Below are 15494 nucleotides of genomic sequence, written 5' to 3' on the forward strand. Positions count from 1 at the left end.
ACTGGAGGCGCTACAGAGCGGCTCACCGCTCGCTTCAAAATTCCCTGAATTTTGACTTGAGCCACAGACCAAACAGCGGAGTACACGCCTTTTTACTAGTAAAACGTAAAATCAAATAATATTCTGTTATTTCTTCACATTTATTTTTTTTACCAACATGCACCCAGTTTCGGTGTTTATCCCGTCATTTCGATCAGAAAACAACACTATCGAAAGAGGATACACGGTAAGATGTCATTGAGTGAAAACAAACCTATTTTCACTGACTCCAGTCGCCTCACTTTTTATCCTGCCCTAATCCTAGGCCATTAATGTGTTTTGTCTTGCACAGTAACATGTGCCTTTATTCTGCGTCGTTGATATGTTTTATGAATTTTTTTCACTTTAAGGTCAGCTCAAGATCAAAATAATATTGTGACACAATGCATCTTTTTTTATTTTAAAACGGCTACCACTCATATGTGCAGTGTATTGTAATTATAGGTCAACTTGCTTCATCAAAAGTCTTAATATTTTACGTGAATGCTATTAATCGTTGTTTTGTTGTTTTTTGTTGTTTTTTTTTACTTTTAATTGATATCTTATCATTATCCTTAGATTATCTAAGGATAATGACAATAGATAATAAATATAATAATAGATATCCAATAGATTATCTCCTCTCATCACTGAGCTTTTAATCAGTATCTAGCGACATCTTAAGACATTTCTGTATTTTAAGTTTATTATTTTATTGTCTACAGAGCTGCAGTGCTGCCATTTAACAACAGATTTCCTCATTTGCATAGCATGACCTCTAACATGATGTAAAGGAATGATGAGTTGAGTGAAACAGAATAGATAAGGGAAGTTAAGGCCTGTGTAAAGAAACTGCACTCTTGTCAAGTAGCTGACAAAGTGACAGCTCAGCATATTGTAATAAGGTTATGAGTTAATGACATTGTCTATGTTGCAGGTCTTTAAAATAGAAGTGATAATAAATGGAAGACAGCACACCATTGAGAAACGCTACAGTGAATTCCACACGTTGCATAAGTTGGTGAGTGTTGTAGTGTTTCAGCCTTTTAACGTTGACCTTTGAGAGAGAAACATTTCATTCTACAACACCATTTGTAGATTTGCTTGTGTGTTTAATTAATAATATGAAAATATGTTCTCACCTATAGTTGAAGAAAAGCATAAAACCACCAGATATCCCTTCTAAACATGTCAGAAACTGGGTTCCCAAAGTCCTGGAGCAGAGGAGGCAAGGTTTGGAGCACTACTTACAGGTATATTTCCCACCTTTTCTGCTGTATTACTGTATCTGTAGTATATGTCAAGATGTGGGTGCTGTATACCTTTTAATAGAGGTTTGATGTTGTTTACACTGAAGTAAAGACCACACTGAACCCTCTGGGTCTTGCCCTTTTGCTCATACAGCCACATAGTAATTTGCATTGTTTTCTGTTTTCTACAGACCATAATTATAAAAAATGAGATTCTTCCAAAGATATTCTTGGATTTCCTGAACATACGCCATTTTCCCTCTGTGCCAAAAACGGAAAGCTATGGGTAAATTGAAACCATCAATTCAAAGAAATTAAAATTAAAAAAAAAAAAAAGTGTTATCTTTATACTTTCTTTTAGGTCGTTTGATACAGAATCTGAGGGATCGAGGTAAATGTTTGTGTTTGGGCAGATAGTCATCACATTGTGAAGATTAAAATCTATACACGTGGACAAAATTGTCGGTACGTGTCAGTTAATGAAAGAAAAACTCACAATGGTGGCAGAAATAACTTGAATCTGACAAAAGTAATAATAAATAAAAATTCTATGAAATTTGACCAATTAAAGTCAAACATTGCTTTTCAACCATGCTTCAACAGAATTATTTAAAAAAAATGATGGTACCCTTAACTTAATATTTTATTGCACAACATTTTGAGGCAATCACTGCAATCAAACGATTCCTGCAACAGTCAATGAGATTTCTGCACCTCTCAGCAGGTATTTTGGCCCACTCCTCATGAGCAAACTGCTCCAGTTGTCTCAGGTTTGAAGGGTGCCTTTTTCAGACGGCATGTTTCAGCTCCTTCCAAAGATGCTCAATAGGATTTAGGTCAGGGCTCATAGAAGTCCAATGTTTTCCTCTTATCCATTCTTGGGTGTTTTTAGCTGTGTGTCATTGGGGGTCATTGTCCTGTTGCAAGACCCATGACCTGCGACTGAGACCAAGCTTTCTGACACTGGCTGGCACATTTCTCTCTAGAATCCCTTGATAGTCTTGATTTCATTGTACCCTGCACAGATTCATGAAACCCTGTACCAGATGCAGCAAAGCAGCCCCAGAACATAACAGAGCCTCCTCCATGTTTCACAGTAGGGCCAGTGTTCTTTTCTTGATATGCTTCATTTTTTCCTCTGTGAACATCAAGCAGCTTGGAGATGGTCTTATAGCTTTTACGTTTAACATGCTTGTCTATAATTTTCTTTCTAATCTCCTGAGACAACTCTTTCCTTTGCTTCCTCTGGTCCATGTTGAGTGTGGTACACACCATGTCACCAAACTGCACAGTGATGACCTGTAGCCCTATATATAGGCCCACTGACTGATTACAAGATTGTAAACACCTGTGCTAATTAATGGACACACCTTGGATTAACATGTCCCTTTGGTCACATTATTTCCAGTCTTTTCTAGGGGTACCATCATTTTTGTCCAGGCCTGTTTCATGAGTCAATTTTTTTAAATAATTCTGTTGAAGCGTGGTTGAAAAGCAATGTCTAATTTTCATTGGTTAAATTTCATAGAATTTGTATTTATTATTACTTCTGTCAGATTCAAGTTATTTCTGTGACCATTGTGAGTTTTTCTTTCATTAACCGAAGGATACCAACAATTTTGTGCACGTGTGTATATATACTCACATCATGGGGACAAAAATCTGACCCCCTAGGACATAAAACCATTATTAGATTGAGAACATGATTTCAAATTCAGATATGGGTTAAAACAGGTTAAGGATAGGCAAATAGTATGGCCTTTGAACCATGAAGATTAGGATCAGTCTCCAGGAAATGAATGCAACTCAAAGTAATGTCCCCAGAAAGCATGGAAACCCAACGTTTGTGTTTTATTTTGCTCTCTTTTTAAACTGGTCTTTTTTGTTCACAGTAAACTCTCACACCAGCCAGTCATGTTGTTTGTGAGAGACCCCTACCTTCTTCCTCCTACCCATGGTTTGTCTAAACCGTTTTAATGGCTATACACCAATGCTTTTTTTGCTACTTTATTGTCCACATAATAATGCAATATTTAATTTTTCCAGATATATATTCCAACGTTGTGATTGAAGGTGTGATACATGGGATTTTCTACCCAGATCTTCTGCCAAGGTAGAATAATCACAGGCACTGAAATATGACACTGTTACAGGATGTATGCTCAAAAATAACCAGAAAGATACTGACATGTCATGTGGATGTAAGTTTTTTCTTGACTTGAATTATATGATTAATTATTTAACCTCAAGGGTCATATATGGATATGACTATGCTTCTTAAAAAAAAAAAAAAAAAATTGACGATGGTCATAAATCAAATTTGTTGCTTATGTTCTTGTTCTTTGAGGGAAGATAGATTTTTGCCTAAGTCTTTAAAGAAATGTTTATGAACTTGACAAACATTGCTTAATTGAGGCTGGAGGAGCCAGACGTTGTTTGTCTACGAGGTAGGCAGAGAAGCCGGACCCTGTCCTGTAAACAGGAGTTGTGGACCTTTGAAACACCAGCACTGTGCAGCCACGCATTATGGACAAAACCAGAAATGGGGTTACATATTTAAATAATGTGACATTACAAGTACAAAAGTTATTGACATATGTTACTTAGAGGATTGAGCTGTTATAATTTCAGTGATGGAGTTTTCTTTAGAGGATCTTTAGACACCTGGATCTTTGTTAAAAAGTGTGATAGATCAGTACTAATGTAGTAAACAAATATCTGGTGACATGAAGACTTGACAAACTATAGTGTTTAACTTCTGCAAAACAAAATGTATGTAATTTATTAATTTAATGTTTTTTCTTTTCCTATAAAGTCGCTATTGAAATCATAATATGGTAAAATTGAGTTCTGCTGCATTTCTTTGCTAGCAAAGTGTGGCATTATTGCACACATATATTTGTCTTGTAGCCATAGTTTTTCACTTTGAATGTAAGGCTAGTAACACTATACAAAACAGAATTGTGCTGCTTCTCATTTCACAACCACTGTGAACTTGAGATGAGTGAAGGGGAACATTGACAATTCTTAAAGTTAAAAATGACCATTTATACTGTGCAATAAGTACAAGAATAAGTACAAATGTATCATTTTTTTTACTGTTGAGGGGGGGTGGGGGGTGGGCATCTGTTCTTATATGGGATTGTAAGTGTGTGTGTGCATATGGTTAGGCAAGTAACAAAACAAAGAGAAAAATAATTTACTGAGGTTCCAATTTTTCCTTTTCATTTCCCCATCTTTTTTTTGGTTAAATACTCCTATTTTTTCCTTCCCTCTCCTTCAGTTATCCTTTTATTTCTTGTTAATTGTTTTTTTGCTAATAACAGTCAGACCTTTATCATTAAATTGTTTGAATTGTAGCCGATTATGATCTTAACCTTTGTTACTGAATCTTACAGATCAGAGTTCTGAGTAAAAATGTCTTTTTTTGAAAACATTGTTGTTCTCTTGTTCTTGAGGCTGTAAAAGTGCCATAATGTCTACTCATATTATGTACTGGCAAAATAATGGAAAATGGGTGACATATAATGTGCTGTCATTAAATTGATATATTCAAAGCTTCCTGTGTCATGTATTGAATTAACTCATTTATTCATATTTATTTTGTTTGTACCATAGATAAAAATGCATAAAACATTTACATCAGAATGTATGGCAAATAATTATACAAAGAACAGGCTAATTTCTTTAAAGCATGTGGGTAAACACATCACTAATTAAACCTTCAGCATCTGTCGTAATATAAACACTAAATGGCCCAATCTACACATTCTCACAGCCAAAATATTTAGAATTCTGAATATAAAAATCAAGCTTAAAAAAATAGAAATGTCATAAAATTAGTTCTTTAAAAGTCCCAGAGCAGTAACAGTCCAACAGTAGTTGAAATTGATATGTGAGGCAGCTCCTGTGCAACCTGTACAACTATGGCCCACTTTTAGAGTTCACTATGACCAACTTCATCTTTAAGAGCTTCATCCTGGTGACCCTCATTTTGGGGCCCCCTCATGTTGGCATAGGCAACTTCTCTGGTAAGCTGTTCCACTGGGGGAAGACCCACAGCCAGATTTCGCATAGCAATTGCCGTCATTAAAAATCTGAAATAAATCATTGTAATACATTAGTTTGTTACACAGTACAGGACCCTGTGTATGAACAGACAAAGAGTACAAACCCTCTTCTAATTGTGTAGTATTTTTTGGTCACAAATCGGTCAAATCTCTCTAATATACCCGCCTCTCTTCGCTTCTTCACTTCTTTCATACGCCGCTGTCTCTTCAGAAAGAGTCGTACTACTGGGTCTGTGGCATTGACCTCTGATCCTTCATCTACAGCAAGGAGAGGCTGCAGCTCAGGGGAAAGTGGTTCTGTTTCTGTGTGGAGAGTCATGTTTGTGTTATAAATGTACAGTATTTTATAATAAGGTAAAAGTAAGTAGGCATCAATGACAATCTAAACCTGTCCCATTGCGAACTCGTTCCTGAATTTCTAGAAGCTTGGTGAAGTTTTTCTGAAGTGCAGCCTCTGTGGTGTTGACGTAAATGTACATATAGCATGAGGGGCCATCAGAAATGGTGTACACTTTATGGTAGGCTCCTGCAGGTACCTATGCACAGAGACAATGTTAGTTCAGCCCAAACGACAACGACATATCATCATAATGTAAAGAACTGCAATACTTGTGTCTGCTCCCCCTTTTTTAGAGTGTAGTTCTTTTTCTCCTCGACTATCTCAATATTGACTTGACCCTGCAAAATCTGGATGCTCGTGTTTCCAAGATCCTCACTCACAAAGTTTTCTAAGTGAAGACCTACACAAAGATCATACAGTATTCATCAACTAATACATGTACTTGAAAAGAACATTTCAAATATAAAGATCAACTTGAGACTAATAGGTATCATTGTATCCCTAAGATGTAACAGAATGTACAAGAAGGTAAAAATGTCAAACCTGGAAAATCAGCGATAAAGACGATTTCAGTTTGGTTATCCAAAGTCCCCTCTATCTCCTGAAATTTGGTCCTCCAAGGTGAAAGATCAACAAGGAGAGGCATCAGCCATGGGTTTTGCCGGAAAGGTGACCAGTCTGCTTTCACAATATCCACACGGGGGTCAAAGATCCTTAAAAAAAAAAAATAATAATAAATGGGGAAAAAAAAAAAATATATATATATATATATATATATATACATACATATACATATACATATATACATACATACACACACATTTTAAATATTAATAACAACTACTTAATAACTACATTTATTAAAATGTTTGTTTTACTGAAGTGTTACCTTTGTTGAAAACGATCATTGATTGACACCCAGATGTCGAAATAAATTTCAGGATCAGTGATGTTATAACGTGGAAGCAGTTGATTTAGGCAGGTAGCATACTGCTTTAACATGTCTCCGTGATCTTTCCAGCGGCGGCTTTGGGTGAACACCTTCACACAACACAAACAATTATTATTTCTTACATTTATCGTAAAATAAACTTTTGTTTGCAATTGTTCAATCAAACTATGTTTATCAATTTGGCTTAAATTAGCAGTATTGCTCTTGGTCTTTAGTTCTTTGACTCACCCCTGGGTTTAAATATCCAATTTCTCCTGTTTTTCCATCTTTGTAGGTGATCTTCACATGTTGATGGGTGCGGGCATGAACCATCATATCCCAGGAGTAGCCATACAAGCCATTTGTCCAGTTATTATAACCCTAAAAACACAGCTCAGCATATTCATTTTTTTCATTCATATTTTATGGAAAGTCTATTTGTTTAGTTCCATTATCCATTTAAGGAAAAATCAACAAGACATTGTTGGCCATAGGTTTACTATATAACTTACACTGATCAACCAAAGAATGCATTTGCAGAGTACAAGATAATACCCTCTACCCATTTAACACAATACAGGGTTATTGTTTCAGTGATTGTGCTCGTTTACCTGTGTTATAAAATGGGAATATGGCATGAAAAGTTGCTCCATGATGTAAGCGATGGTGAAAATTGCTCCCAGCTTGTGTCTTAGTTTGAAGGATTTTTTAACAGGTGCAGTCCCCTGACCTTCAGTGCTGCTCTGTACCTCATCATACACACATGAAGCGCTGGACTTAATGTCTAGTGAGCTAAATGGCAGGACAGGCTTGAGAAAGTCTGGGAAATGTGTAAACAATCTCCTTGGCCAATCGGTGTAGCAGAAAAGTGGACTAGTGGCCAGCATTGTGTACGGGAACATTCCTGTAAGAATAAATTCAGTTTATTCAGATAGTCTGGGACTTCTAATGTTCTATAAATGAAAACAATCCAAAGACCTACCAATACTAAAAAGTTGAGAGTTCATACAGTGAAAATAGGAGACAAAGAAAAAAGCATAAGGTCTTGTTACGTCAAAGAAAAGTAGGTAGCCTGCTGTCAAATCCAAAATGAGGCCGCCTCCATGCACCACAAGCAGGCTCACTAACTCGACTGGAAGAATAAGTCTAAGAAGTGCAAACAACAGGATTAGATACATAGAAGGCAATACTGATTGAAAGTAACAATGGAGATGCATACTTAAAAGGGTCAAAAAGCCAGTGGTGAGCCAGATATGACATGGAGTATCCCTCCACCCAATCAGCATCCAACTTTTTGATTCCAGCAATGAAATAAACAATAAAAATCTTTAACAGAAAAGAAATGTTAGAATAATTTTATAATAAAAATATGTGGTGAAAGTTGAACAACAATGACCTGCGTCCTGAGCACAGTGTAGTTCCACAGTGGCACATGAGCATTTCTTATGTGAGGTTTCCTTAGTCCATCTAAAGACCTGATATAAAATGTGTAGGGAAAATAATTATTATTAAGTTACTTTTTCAAGCAACTACAGATGAATAATTAAATGATTGTTACATTACCAGTAACGATTGCCATCCATTAGAGTGAGCTGAAATCCAATCAGGCCATAAAGGTAGGAGTGATTGTTCCAAGCAGTTTTATCCAGAAAAAAGATATACCAGTATGTTGATAAGAACATAATGCAGGACAGCCGGTAAAAACAACCAAGCATGATCCCCACAGCCCCTGTTATAGAATTAACAAATACAAAAAATATATTTATGTTAAGAATGTAGGCCCATTCCCATATTCATAGTTGTTTGAATACAAAACCAAATGTTGCATTAATAGTAATAACCTCCACAATCTGCATTTAGGGGGAAACAAACATTTAAACTCACCAAAAAACATGACCAGGTATACAAAGTACATCCAGTCTAGAGGAAGTGGCTGCAAAAAATTAAAGAGTGGGAAGCGGCACACGGGAGCTCCATCCAGGTACTTCCAGTCCAGGTGACTGAGGCCACGCTCTTGTGTGATGTCAATGGCCATGAGCATACCTTGCAAATTTCAAACAAAAACATCCACATTATAACCAACTTAAAGGTCTGTTCGATTAATGTGAGAATGCACTTACCAAACAAGAACCGAAAGATACCCAGTGATGCAGGATCCATGGGGCGGTTCAGGAGGGTCACAAAACTCTGCCAGGACTGTAAGTCCTTTGTTGTAAAGCCAAAAATTTGCTCCATTCTGTTTTTGCATAGGGGTTGTTCCTTCTGTGAAGCTTTTTTGTCTGTTTTTGCAGCAGGTTTTCCTTCATGACTGCCCATAAGAGCACCTAGATGAAGTCAGCATGGACCCACAGTGACAAAGCAGTTACAATGTGAATTATTTTGATGCAGTTCCCCATGTTATAGGCTATTTTGTGCAAACCTCTTAAATTTTGGTATTTTTGGATCCATAAATCCGCTTTAAAACAACTTTTAACTGAATTAAACTGCTTGGCCTGACTCTAACCTGTAATTACAGTGTAAACCGCATCTAAAGCCACACACTGCTAACCATGAAACCACGCTTACCTGCCACCGCCTCCTGCGTCTCCATATTACAAATGATCAACAATAAACTGGGTACTGCTTGGCGACATTGGATTTGTGAACTCTCCTCTTTTTGCAGGGTTCAATGAGACAAGTTCGCTCTGTCACAGCAATGAAACGGACAGAATTACGTGTCACAGTCCGCACACCGCAGGCAGACACGCAGAGGCGGAGGAGCAGACCCTGGAATGTTGTGAAAGTGGAACACGACGCTCATTGGTTGGACTTGCGTGACGATACGCCCCTCATCCCAAACGTCATTTCCGACCATCGGTGCGTCGAGTTCTGGTGATTCTGCTGAATGAAACACATGAAAAGACAACCCATGCAATCATAGTGGCCCGATGGTAATAACTTTTTAGAAAATGCATAAAAGCATTTTTACAATGGTTATTTTTTTGATTGTGGATAATTCTCATGGATGTTCTTCTCTGGCGACAGGAGGCAGTCGTGCACAAACTGGACTTCTTTGACTCTTTTTGCAACTACGCGAAGAAGAGTTCCTGCACCACCTCTTCTGATCTCCACTGCACAGGACTTACATTTGTGATAAACTTCTCCACATTTCCCTGAAAGTTGTTTGTTTTTAAATGTTCAAAATGTGATCGGGACCGACACTTCTTTGGCAACCTGGGAGATTTTTTGAGTCTTTACGAGGACCTTAGTCTGAGAGGCTCTGCTTTGTTTTGATATGTGCTGGCGAGGCTAGCTTCATGTTTAGCCTTTCTTGAACCCGTCACATCTTCAGATTTTCAGCTGCCATCTGTTCCACCTATTTTTTATTTTTTTTATTTTTTTTTACCTGTTTAGTCTTATAGGCGAGGTATGTACGTTGAACATTTGCCTAAATGTAATTTTGTGAAATAAACTGCCCGTGTTTTTACAGTGGGATGCGGGATATGCTTCTATACATATTAATCATTTAATTTTGATATGAGGTTTTACATCTTGAGTTAGAATTTAGGTAGTTAGGCTATGCAAATAACACATTATATAACATAATTTCAGGCAAAGATTTTTTGTCCCAAAAATATTGAGCTATTGGTTGTTCATTAAATTGCACTATTGTTTTTTCTGTGTTGTTGTAAAGAAAGAATAAAGATGGGAAGTTTTGGGAGCAAGTTCCAGTCCCCTTCTCCAGGACCAGAGGAGATTTTGGAGGGCATCAGCAGCAGCATCCACAAACACAGCTGTGAGTGTAAGAAGAGGAAACGCAATGCACAGTGTGACTGTGAAAGTGAGCAGGATGATGATGATGCTGTGTTGGATACACCGCGCAGGTCTGTTCTCAAAAGATGTAGCATTTATTTATATTTTGTATTTACCATTTATTTATATTTTGTATTTTTCACCTTGCACCTTAATTCTTACAGAAAGAAATTGAAAAGCACTTCCAGATACATATATCAAACTCTATTTTTAAATGGGGAAAATAGCGACATTCGCATCTGTGCATTAGGACAAGAGTGGAACCTTCACAAAGTATATCTTTGTCAGGTAAGGCAAAATATACTTGTATGTTGTTGTGAATCCCATTTCATTGATTTCATGTGGCTTTTTTGTTCCAGTCTGGATATTTTTCCAGCATGTTTAGCGGCTCTTGGAAGGAATCAAACATGATGGAGATCAACCTGGAAATTCCAGACCAAAACATTGACACTGAGGGTAAAGCAAAACTTGCATTTACAACTAATGTCTTTGATTCCTTTAAATATGTAAAATTTGAATTACATTTTTACCTTTTGTTTAAAGCTCTTCAGGTTGTGTTTGGTTCACTATATCGAGATGATGTTCTGATTAAACCCAGCAGAGTTGTCAGTATATTGGCTGCTGCTTGTATGCTTCAACTGGTTAGTGAATCGTACACATGGTTTTATAATATAAGTATTTTGCCTCATGATTGATGTTTATGTTCTAACTGGGTCATGATTGGTTGACAGGATGGCTTGATCCAGCAGTGTGGAGAGACCATGAAAGAAAACATCAGTGCAAAGACTGTGTGTAGCTACTATGCTTGTGCTAGTATATATGGCTTAGATTCAGTTATGAAAAAGTAAGACAAGTTTCTGGGTGATTTAGTTTACAAAGACGGATCATATCGACAAAGGAACACGCTCTAGATGTGTGCTTTTGTTTGGTTTTACAGATGCCTTGAATGGCTTCTCAACAATCTAATGACCCACCAGAATGTCGAGTTGATGAAGGAACTTGGGTATGTGTTGAACTCACATTTTCTTTGTAATGTGCACAAACTGATTATACGGTTGTAACAAAAGCCATTATGTTCTTCTATTGAATTATATGAAAAATAAACATTTTTAAAATTAACAGCACAGAGATAATGGAACTGCTCATTCAGTCATCAGACCTGTTTGTTATGCAAGTTGAAATGGATGTATACACTGCCCTTAAAAAGGTAAATAAAACATTTTATTTGTATCCATAGTTATTATGTTCAAGTAGCCCTATTGTATAATATTTTTCTTTTGTAGTGGATGTTTCTGCAGCTTAATTCATCATGGGATGGGCCTATCAAACAACTACTTTCTGATGCTGATGCATGGCTTTGTAAAAGGCGAACAGGTAAGCCCATAGTTTTTAACACACACAGTTGTTCACTTGTATTAAGGTGTTACTGTTTTTATAACAGACCTTGGTGAACAAACACCCTTTTTAAACACGGAGGATGGCACACCTTTTAGTTCAGTATTTAAACATGTTCGTCTTCAATACATTATCAATGACCTGGCATCTGCACGCATTCTGGAGAGAGACAATATTCTCCCACCAGGTACAGTCTCGATTTGCTCTGGAAGAAATATAATATATGGTGCTGTTTATGGTATTCTGACTTTCCTCCTATATTTTCTTGCTCAGACTGGCTCACAACAGTTTACAAAAATCAGTGGTTTGCCATGCTTAGGACTGAATTTGACAATGACAATGGGTAAGGAAAAAAGTTAAATATACCTCCTTTCAATTCTATATTTCTGACCAAGGTGCTTAATGTAATTAGTCCTCAGGAAGCAAACAAGGAGGAATTTGAACTGAGCAGTATGCGGTGTGGCAGAAAGTTGACTAAAGAAGGAGATGTGAGCCAAATTTCTACCTCAGATGTTGTCTATTCTAAATATTGTTTTAATAGTTGGTTTAATAACTTTTGTGTGTATTTTTTTCAGTACTGCTGGCGTTGGACAGGGTTTAACTTTGGGTTTGATTTGCTTGTAACCTACACAAATCGCTTTATTGTCTTTAAAAGAAATACTCTTAGTCAGCCATGTGGGGGTGCTGTCAGTCTCCAGCCAAGACGGCATCTGGCATACAGGTGGGATAATTACACTATGCACTATTACCTAATAGGTACTGCCATTGTTGCACTTGAAGATGAATTTTATATAAAATGAGTAGAAGTCAGTGTTGGTTTACTAACTTTGTCATGGTCCAGGTTACGCCTTGCCTCATTCGATAGCCGTGGAAAGCTGGTGTGCAGTCGCTCAACGGGTTACCAACTTCTTACATTAGAAAAAGACCAGGTTGGTCCTGTTTGAGTTGTCTAAACTATAAATGGAGGTTTATACTATATTAACACAATGGTCTGTTGTAATCTCTTCAGGAGTATGTGGTGATGAACCTGGACAGTCGTTTGTTGTCATTCCCACTTTATGTCTGCTGTAATTTCCTGTATACCTCATCTCACTCAGACCAGAGATCAGATTCCCCTGAACAAGACAGCAGCACTCGCAGTGTGTCATGATCAAACACAAGACTACCATTCCTCTGGTGGAGCTGATGAACTGACATAGATTTGTATGTAAATATACGACCACATTTAATACTCATGTTGTCTGCATGCTCTGTTCATACTGTGTATGTGATGCTTTGGTAAATTTGGTTCTGCAGTAACTGAAAGTTCATGTAAAAATCCCTTTTGCCTTCGGTGTACACTGTTTACACTGATGTCTGGACCATTAATACTCTTAAAGTGTATTCCTCTCAATGATAGATTATACTAAACCATTATCAAATATTTTTAGGGGAATAGAATTATTGTTAAAAGGAGCTGGCTAGATATTAACCAATTTAGCAAACACTGACACATAAAATACTTAAGACTGCTCATTTCTAAGAAAAACAGGGCATAGGGTGTCCAAATAAAGGCAGTATTTAATTTTGCTATATATATATGCTTTTCTTTGACCAATGCAGTAGGAACGTGTATTGCACTTTAATGCAACTAAGAACTAGAGTTTTGTCATAACAGCCTCCACTCTTCTCAGATACCTTGTAGATTGTACATAGAATGTCTTTAATCAGCAAAATATTAAGTTATATGGTAAGAATATGTTAACATACCATAGTCGAATAATAATGTGTATTTTTTTTGTCTGCTAAAGGAACACATCATTTAGGAGGTTGTAAACTACATGCAGTTATGTAATTTATGTACAGTTAATGTGGATTATCTGTTGGATTACTGACAGCCTTGAGCCTTACTAGCCTGTGATTTTTATTTTGCACTGTCACAGAATATTTTGGTTATTGGTTGTGCTGTTTTTCTAATATTTCATAAAATCAGGAATATTTATATTGTTCTTGTAGATTTAGATTTGGCCACATTTGTAGGAGATCTGCTGTTACCTCATTTTGCAGATGTAAATAACATACTGCTATATCATGCATGTTGATCGACAATTCTAAAAAGCACTCCAATTATATCTCAAAATTGGCTTATTCATTTTTAAAAAAATATAATGGAATGGATATTTTTTGACGTACAAGTTATGACTTAAAAATAAACTTCCCATTTACTTGGGCTGTGGTGCTAATATGACCCATCTCTTCATTGAAGCTGCATGTTATTACTTGGTTATGTTTTGGCTTAGGTTTTACTTTTATGTCATTTATTGTGTAACTGACAACATTCAATATAATGAAATTGTAAAATGGCAATCACAGAGCTACATACTCAATCTTTAATTTTGGTAGGTAAACATGGTGCATTTAAGAGATCACATTTCTCTCTGGGCTAGCTAAGAATCATGTCATGATTCCTAGCCATTGCACTGACAAATCAGTCGCAGAAGTCAAATACGTACGCTTTCAGTCTACCTGAGGCTGTTCACACTATACAGATTATGACAACTGTCACAAGACTACACTTGAGTATGATATCTACAGCCTAAATATCTCATGAGAAGTTTGTTTATTACCAACTAACTCAATGAGTTGACTATGCTTCGGTCACTTTAGTTTCTCTACAAGGCAGCCCATGGCCTTCCTCATTGACAAATAGAGTCCAAATTCTCCTTCAGTCTCCGGGTCATGCTGGGAATGAGGTTAATGTGGTCATCGACACAGGTGCCCACACAACGCTCCATCATGGACCTTACAGCAGGCTCCTTAGCACCAGAGTCAAAAAGATCTTTTGCTTTGTCATTGCAGTGCATGGTACACCTGGATAATCGGTCCTGCATGTAGACAGAAAGGAATACAGATTATTTTATGATACATGTTCAACTGTCATGTTGATACCTAAAATCAACTTGAGAGTTGACTGTTTTTTTGGGGTTTTTTTTACAATATGAGCAAGCCTATTTCAGAAGACGGCATGTTTTTATTTTATTTTTAACAACATATTATAAACTAATATTTACGGTCTTGCTCAGTCCGTACCTGAAATTTCTCCATCTCAGAGGTGACCAGTGCTTGAGCCTGACCCAGTGGAGTGTGGCACCTTTCGATGCACTGATGTACCTGGGTCATAGAGTCTGTAGAGCGATCACAACACTCCGCGCTGCACTTGAACATACGACTCTATAATAAACCAGGCCGTTTAGGGTGAAATCTGAACTGCACAGGATATTTGTAAGGCACGCGTGGACTTACTTGCATTTTGCGAATATGGTCCCTCTCCAGACTCTGGACCATTTCTTCCACTACAGCTTGGACACGTGCTTGGTGAGCCTCTGCCATTTTGTGTTTGTGTTATTTCACTATTTAGGCTGAATTGGGTCTGTGATAAAGAGTTATAAAACGTGCAATTTAAAAATGTGTAGGTCACCTCCATTCAGGCATGGTTCAAATGAGCTGATATAGTCAGCTTCCGGTTTTCTTCCGCAAGATGGTCAAACCATCATCATCCAATTTCCGGTCTGTTTCTTCGCAAATTTAAATATGCTTTTTAACTTTTCCTATTCAATAATCAGTGCTAAACTTTGAAATATCTGGTACCGTTTTGTTTTGTTTTGGGGTTTTTTTGTTTTTACTTTTTTTTTTAATTTATTAAACATTTCAAGAATTCA

General features: G+C 37.0%; 4 protein-coding genes across 5 annotated transcripts; 2 read left to right on the forward strand and 2 right to left on the reverse strand.

Annotated features, from left to right (window-relative positions):
• Positions 1 to 47: 47 nt before the first annotated feature.
• On the forward strand, positions 48 to 3542 carry snx24 (sorting nexin 24). 2 transcript variants are annotated; one of them, XM_033976182.2, is made up of 7 exons: positions 48 to 226; positions 956 to 1039; positions 1167 to 1271; positions 1460 to 1554; positions 1630 to 1659; positions 3161 to 3225; positions 3315 to 3542. In XM_033976182.2, the coding sequence occupies exons 1-7, from the start codon at positions 158 to 160 to the stop codon at positions 3383 to 3385; spliced, it is 519 nt and encodes a 172-aa protein (XP_033832073.1). In that variant the 5' UTR covers positions 48 to 157; the 3' UTR covers positions 3386 to 3542. The 2 variants fall into 2 exon arrangements, with proteins under 2 accessions (XP_033832073.1, XP_055081727.1); XM_055225752.1 differs by lacking the exon at positions 1630 to 1659 and having other exon boundaries at positions 62 to 226.
• Positions 3543 to 4836: 1294 nt separating this feature from the next.
• On the reverse strand, positions 4837 to 9382 carry ggcx (gamma-glutamyl carboxylase). The gene is made up of 15 exons (XM_033976129.2): positions 9175 to 9382; positions 8730 to 8933; positions 8494 to 8652; positions 8173 to 8338; positions 8006 to 8084; positions 7829 to 7935; positions 7592 to 7755; positions 7221 to 7513; positions 6859 to 6990; positions 6568 to 6719; positions 6222 to 6391; positions 5948 to 6078; positions 5727 to 5874; positions 5443 to 5641; positions 4837 to 5365 (listed from the first exon to the last, which is right to left on the reverse strand). The coding sequence occupies exons 1-15, from the start codon at positions 9197 to 9199 to the stop codon at positions 5206 to 5208; spliced, it is 2289 nt and encodes a 762-aa protein (XP_033832020.1). The 5' UTR covers positions 9200 to 9382; the 3' UTR covers positions 4837 to 5205.
• Positions 9383 to 9479: 97 nt separating this feature from the next.
• Positions 9480 to 14022, forward strand: gmcl1 (germ cell-less, spermatogenesis associated). Its single transcript, XM_033976146.2, has 16 exons — positions 9480 to 9539; positions 9634 to 10015; positions 10283 to 10472; positions 10566 to 10689; positions 10761 to 10857; positions 10945 to 11042; positions 11133 to 11245; positions 11339 to 11404; positions 11524 to 11608; positions 11685 to 11775; positions 11843 to 11983; positions 12070 to 12139; positions 12209 to 12284; positions 12372 to 12517; positions 12638 to 12725; positions 12806 to 14022. The coding sequence occupies exons 3-16, from the start codon at positions 10294 to 10296 to the stop codon at positions 12944 to 12946; spliced, it is 1515 nt and encodes a 504-aa protein (XP_033832037.1). The 5' UTR covers positions 9480 to 9539; positions 9634 to 10015; positions 10283 to 10293; the 3' UTR covers positions 12947 to 14022.
• Positions 14023 to 14150: 128 nt separating this feature from the next.
• On the reverse strand, positions 14151 to 15319 carry fam136a (family with sequence similarity 136 member A). The gene is made up of 3 exons (XM_033976186.2): positions 15079 to 15319; positions 14866 to 15006; positions 14151 to 14660 (listed from the first exon to the last, which is right to left on the reverse strand). The coding sequence occupies exons 1-3, from the start codon at positions 15163 to 15165 to the stop codon at positions 14472 to 14474; spliced, it is 417 nt and encodes a 138-aa protein (XP_033832077.1). The 5' UTR covers positions 15166 to 15319; the 3' UTR covers positions 14151 to 14471.
• Positions 15320 to 15494: the final 175 nt, after the last annotated feature.

The sequence above is a fragment of the Periophthalmus magnuspinnatus genome, chromosome 12 (genome assembly GCF_009829125.3).
Source record: "Periophthalmus magnuspinnatus isolate fPerMag1 chromosome 12, fPerMag1.2.pri, whole genome shotgun sequence".
NCBI classification, from domain to species: domain Eukaryota; kingdom Metazoa; phylum Chordata; class Actinopteri; order Gobiiformes; family Gobiidae; genus Periophthalmus; species Periophthalmus magnuspinnatus.